General features: G+C 38.3%; 1 protein-coding gene across 1 annotated transcript; it reads right to left on the minus strand.

The window, feature by feature from the left end:
- Positions 1 to 1,571: 1,571 nt before the first annotated feature.
- LOC122075988 (peroxisome biogenesis protein 1-like) lies at positions 1,572 to 5,638 on the minus strand. Its single transcript, XM_042641229.1, has 4 exons — positions 5,127 to 5,638; positions 3,712 to 3,996; positions 2,863 to 2,962; positions 1,572 to 2,228 (listed from the first exon to the last, which is right to left on the minus strand). Exons 1-3 carry the CDS (start codon positions 5,268 to 5,270, stop codon positions 2,924 to 2,926), a joined length of 468 nt encoding a protein of 155 aa, XP_042497163.1. The 5' UTR covers positions 5,271 to 5,638; the 3' UTR covers positions 1,572 to 2,228; positions 2,863 to 2,923.
- Positions 5,639 to 6,341: the final 703 nt, after the last annotated feature.

Consider the following 6,341-nt stretch of genomic DNA (forward strand, 5'->3'; position numbering starts at 1 on the left):
TGTGCCATAAGGACTCAGGTTGTGCATGACAAAAACCACAAGACCAGTCAACTTGCATCTATTCCCCAAAATATCCTTTGTGGGGAAGCCTCCAAGGCAAAATCTCCACTCTCCAAAAGAAGATCTTAAATTTCGGGTGTATTGGGAGTTTTTCCAAATATCACCACCAATGCGAGTATGGAGATAAACAAGTACACCAGTCAGAGAATCCAATTAGATTAGTAATCAATGTTAGATTGAAACTTTTAGCAACTAGTTTAGTGGTTAGGGTTCCTATTTTAGATAGGTGGCACCACCAAACATCAGCTTGAGACTTCACAGGAATTTTTTTAAATTTCATTAACCACATTTAAGGGGAGGAAGGAGCAAACGAGGCTTGTACTCCAACAATCCCCACTAATCATTGCATTTACCTTGCAAATGGATGAGAGGGGGTATAATTGGAGTTGCAAGTTATCAAGGAGAGATCGGTAATTGGGTATCCATGAATCATTCCATAAGTCAATATTACATCCATAATCCATTACATATACGTCATATCATTTTGGAGAGAGTGGAGATGATACTTACGATACTATTGCACATAGCAAAGCCACTTTTGTTCAAGGTTGTGGGATGAAAAGTGGATCTGTTAGTAAAGTATTTAGAAGATATAACATGAACCCACAAAGAAGCCTCCAGCCCATCTTTAATAAAGGGGCTTTATTCTGAGTTTCATAGGTTTTAAATCCAAACCCCTCATGGAATTAGAAATACAAACTTTGTGCCAACCAATCAAATGCATCTTTTTATCCTTATCATTGTTACTATTCTAAAAATTGAAACAAATAGAGTTTTTGCAAGTAAGCTTAGGAAAAGCAAAACAAGACATAATGTAAGATGGGATGGATGAACATATGAGGGTATTTGATTAAAAAGAAAAAGAATTTTGGGAAGAAAAGAGATAGATGCATGGACCATTGGTGCAGGCTGCACTCCGTGACAGAGAACCTCTTCCTTCGATTAAATTAGGCATTGAAATTTGACACATGTCTAACTCAGACAAAATCCCTTCTATCGAAGCATTAAAATATCCACATCACTTGTCAATGTGGCATAACAATGGGCACACAAGATCCCCATCCAAATGGGAAGTGCAAACAACCTTTTCCGAAGACCCCATTTGGTTGCAAGAGGAATTTAAATGGTAAGGAAGTGAAATTTTCGTACTTAAAAGATAAATATTTATAATTATTACCCCATGTGATCCAATGTGATTGTATAAGCTACTTGATTTTTTAACTATATTTAATAATGATACACTTTACATGTAATTTCGATTTTACATATTATAGTGAATGGTTTTGAATGCAAAGTAAAGTGAAATTTTATAACAAAAAAATGAAATGATTTGAAATTAATGATATAGTCACATGGGCTAATGATGCATACATTTTTTTTTTTTTAAGTATGAAAATTTTATTTTCCTTACTTTTATTTCCCTTAGAAACCAAATATAACATAATGTATTTTTTTTAATGGAAACAAATAAACAAGATAAGACTACAGACACATTGTCCTCAACAAGAAGATTTAACTGATTTTCCATAGCCCTAACCAAAATAACATAAACATTGTTACCAGTTACTAAATGCAAGATTTATTTCATACTAGTACAATTGTAGTCCAACCAAACAAATCTCTGAATGAAAACGAAACAACTGAAAAATACGAAATTTCTAACTTACGAAATACAACTTGCCTTTTTTTTTCCTTTTTTTCTTGCTAATTACGGGTATCCAGGCCTTCAACCTGACTAATCCCACAGGCTCATACTGACCCCACAACCACATGGACCGAGTCATATTAGGATTGAATGAAAATCATTCAACTTCCACTGAAAGCAATGAAAAGCACTAAACACCCGTGTGAGTGGCCCAAGGTGTGCCTAGTTGGAGTCAAACTTAGGACGTCCGAGTTTACGGCTCGTACCAAATTCGTTGCTCACCAACTGCACTAACCCCTTGGCTTAAATACAACTTGACTATTAGCAAGAAATTTGCATAATTTTTACTACACTCAATCGGCAGAACAGCCTACATTAAATTGGATGACAACTTCGGAAAAAAAAAACATGGCAGAAAAAGGAAGAAGGAAACTGTCTTCAGATATACATGATGATTGCCTACATCACACCCTTTCTGACCAAGAAGTGGAGGCCAACTTTTATGCCAACCAATCAAACCCTCCTGCATTGACATCATCAAACAAAATTAGATTTGCTTTCGAAGTTTGGTACTTTAGAGAAAACATAGGTTATTAAGCCACAACAGAAGAAAAGGCATCCTGGTATTGAAATTGCTATTGATAATGGGTCAATTTATGCTAGAATAGGTATTTTTAGCTTATGATTAGCTAGCTCCAAGTTCTTCCAAGAGAACTGTGGAGGTATATGCATCTTACTAAGGAGAGCCAGATTGCTTTGATCTCGAGTAAGTTTCTTTTTCATATGGAGGATTGATGTCCTCCCAACTGATGAGTTAGCAAAGATGGGAGTTACTGGGGAAACATTGTTAGCTGGATCTGTTGTAATATCAACTAGTACATCTCTTCTCATTTCAATTAAATTGGCTACCAAAAAACAAAAAGACATTGTATTAAGTTCCTCTAGAACTGCATAGTTGGAAAAAGTACATCTAGTGCGTACCTTCATGAGCTTAGGTCTCACAAACCATTTGAAATTAATGGATTGTCTACATAATTCCCAGTAAGAATTCACACCAGGAGCCATGGGGTCAACACTGAGCAAGCCCTTAACCCTATTTGACGCTGCTGAGTAATAATACCAACATAAAATGAAAATAGTGATTAAAAGTATATTACCCTGCAATTCATTCTCCTTGTCCAATGTTTGATAATTGAATGTTCAAAGTACAAGCCACTCTTATGCTAGGGTTGCCCTTTTCCCCTTAGTGTCCCTTGACTGCACATGATAAGATTGTCAATTAAAAGCATTTACTTGATTGAAAATATGGATTACTACAAAGATATGCATGCCAGGATATACAGTGAAAAAACATGTAAGCAACTACACATCGACAATAATATCCTCATTTACAAGAAAGAAGAGAACAGAAAAAAAAAAACACTTGTTATACTTTACTTCTTTCTCTTAGCTTAAAATTCTTGAACACCAAATATATCATAGTTTCAGGAGATACGCAACATAAACGAAGAAAGAAGTCCAGGTCCCAAGTTTGCAACAAGACACATTCAATATGTTTCCATGCTTTTGGCTCACTTAAACCAATCCAATTGACCCTAATCATAACCACTGTTTGAACTAGGGACGATGCAAGAAAAGTGAACATGAGGACCGGGCTAGGGTCAGGAGAGAGGTAGAGTGGAGGTCAGAAAGAAAAGAGAACATGCATTATACACTGTATAATAAAGCTAATTCAAACTAAAATTCAATTACACCATCAGTGGCAGAGCAGTTATATATTTAACAGCTGCATTTCCATCAGGCGTGGAAAGAATTTAATTTAGACAGGGGCACTTCAGAAGTTCATAGAAAAGTCATTTGATAAACAAGAGTACTTTATAAGAACTGTATACACAAAATTCTCTTGCATATAGAGGCTAATTCTTGAACCAAGTGGATTTTGAAGTTTGAACACACAAGCAGGCAGATATATATATATATATATATATATAGAGAGAGAGAGAGACCTGTGCAGCAACAGATTTTCTTGCATCCAAGAACTGGCTGTATATGCCATATAGTCTCTGCTTTTCAGCTTCTGAAACAGAAGGTCTTGCTCTTGAAGCAACAGATTTTAGAAGATTATCACTAATGACTGGCATTTTTCCAGGTTTATATGCATCACCACTTTCCAGAAGCTCATGAACTGCAGCAAGCTGTGCATCTGACAGGAGTGCTTGGAGGTCGGCACCACTAAAACCTTCAGTTACAGAAGCTATGGCATCCAGATCAACATCACTGGCCAGAGGAAGCTGAAAGAAGACAACAAGCACTCCTATTGTTGATTTAAGGTTTGACTAAAATCAATTAGACAAACAGAAGGAAACATAGGGTTAAAAACTTAAAATAGCTATCCACCAAGCCCCAGGGTGAATTACAGCATTATCTCTCAAGTCTACAGGGCTGCAGCAGCAATGGTGTAAAAGCAGTGGTCTGGCTGAGCTTTGAAGAATTTGGCCAAGATTAGGTACTATCGGAAGGAACAATCACTGGCTCCCTGTGATCATGAGTTGACTTGGTATATCCAGCTGATTAAATCCCAAGTTTTAAAACCCCAAGTTCAAAACTCGACCATAATAAGTAGTACCAGGCGGATTGGTCACTGGCTAGCTGCCGATTCCGACCTGATCCTATGAGTTAACTATGAGATGCCCGAATCTCGATCACAATAGGGCATAAATAACAGGATATTGCATATGCAGCTTGAAAATGGCATTTTACGTGATATCTAGTGTTTCCAGTTTTACGCATAGTTTTAAAACTCGGAAAGAGGCATTGGACGGTCTCCATTGATTCCGACCCGATTCCAACTAAAGTTGGCTGGGAATAGATCGGAATTGGTTGGAATCAGTCAGATCCATCAGAACCACTTTGAATTAGGTAAAATTGGGATCGGGGTCAGTTGATCGCAATATGAATTGGGCACCCGATCCTGTGGTCGGTTTTTGAATTGTTGTTTTCAAGACATACTAATCTCTTCCATGTTGCAGACACAATGTCAACATATGCTTTCACAACCAAAAGAAGTCTCTCTTGTATAAGCAAAAGGGCAAGCTCTATATGTATTATCAAATTTATATATCAGAAAACACATATTTTACCATTTGCACTGATTTTAGAACTTTCTTAGTTTATTTTCTGTTAATGTCTAAGCGGTTTCAAGTTGCCATAATGGAACAATTATAGTTGATAAGTTAGGCTTAAAATTAGCGCACCCCCCCCCCCCCCCCCAAAAAAAAAAATTGAAGCATCTAATACCAGTTGTTGACATATGTCTTGACACTACTTGACATCCTGAAGCTGTGTTTTTTGATTTCCAAAGAAAGGAATCACATCCACACACCAGTATGAAACTGTAATCATGAATTCTTGGGTTACTAACCTTTCTAGAAAGAACAGTTAGAATGTCCACTCTCTCATGCTGTGCTGGGAAATCACAGAAAAGGAGACGATCAAGCCTTCCAGGTCGTAAAAGTGCAGCATCAAGTAGATCTGGTCGACTGGAAGCAACACAGAATGCAGACATTAGAATTCATACGGGTCCCACCAAACAAAGTCCAAAGAACACTTGAAAATATAATTTTCTTGGAGATAGAAATTGTCAGCAAGGGCCATTGGCAAGGAAAGAAAAGAACCAGACCTGAACATTTCACCTCTGCTAAATAATATATGAAGAAAAACATGCAAAAATACTGAAGGGAGTGTCTGAATGACACCACTATAGGCGCATTTAGATCTTGACACCTTCATTTAATTGCCACTTGTATTATTCCCAATAGTTCTTTAAGCTAGGGGTGTAAAAGGGTTTCCAAAAATAATTTGAAAATGACTTATTATTATGTCATTATCAAAAGCTATCACTGTATTGCACATTTTTCAAGGATATAAATGTGTTGTCCTAAAAAGGTAGAAAATAAGTTTACAAATCTATCAACACCTTGGGGGGTGTCAATAAGAAAATCCCAAAACTAAAAGAAGAATGGCTAATTCACTCAGAATCATAGTTTTTAAGACGCTGCTAAGGCGTCGCCTTACCAACGCCTTGGCGCTAATGCGGTCTAGAGATGGTAAGGCAGTGCTCCGCCTTACGTGAAGTGGCGCCTTATTTATTTATTTTTTTTTTTAAAACACATTTTAANCTTTTCGCATATGGATGGGGTGGAAGGGGTTAGTGGAGGCGGGGTTGCTGGGGAGGGCGGGCAAGCAGGGGGTGGGTTAGGGTGCACAGGGGCAGGTACCTTGGGCTGCGCAGAGGTAGAGTGGGGGCGAGTCTAACAGAGAATGGTGGGGGCAAGCTTTGAGTTGCAAGGGTTGGGCAGAAGAGGGTAGGAAGTTGGAGGGTGGGATCGGCGAAGGAAGGAGTTGAAGGCATGAGGTGGGGCGGAGGTGAGGCTAACAGAGAAAATTAGGGGACATGCTTTAACTTTCAAGGGGTGGACTGAAGGGGACAAGAGGGTAAGTAGAGAAGAGGGAGGGCAATGACCACCTGCCACTGCAACGCCTTTCGGCTCCATCTCCCGAATAAGAAGAACAAGAAGAGGAGGGAGTTGAAAAAAAAATTGGGATAATGTTTTCTTTGTTTGGGGTGGGGGGGGGG

The sequence above is a fragment of the Macadamia integrifolia genome, chromosome 4 (genome assembly GCF_013358625.1).
Source record: "Macadamia integrifolia cultivar HAES 741 chromosome 4, SCU_Mint_v3, whole genome shotgun sequence".
Lineage (NCBI taxonomy): Eukaryota > Viridiplantae > Streptophyta > Magnoliopsida > Proteales > Proteaceae > Macadamia > Macadamia integrifolia.

Bases quoted from the DNA above. Each gene is read 5' to 3' on its own strand.
- LOC122075988 (XM_042641229.1), bottom strand. From the start codon at position 5,270: ATGTCTGCATTCTGTGTTGCTTCCAGTCGACCAGATCTACTTGATGCT. The intron at 3,997-5,126 runs GTTAGTAACCCA...GTCTTCTTTCAG, and splicing joins TAACTGTTCTTTCTAGAAAG to CTTCCTCTGGCCAGTGATGT. The intron at 2,963-3,711 runs GTCTCTCTCTCT...TATCATGTGCAG, and splicing joins GAAAATCTGTTGCTGCACAG to TCAAGGGACACTAAGGGGAA.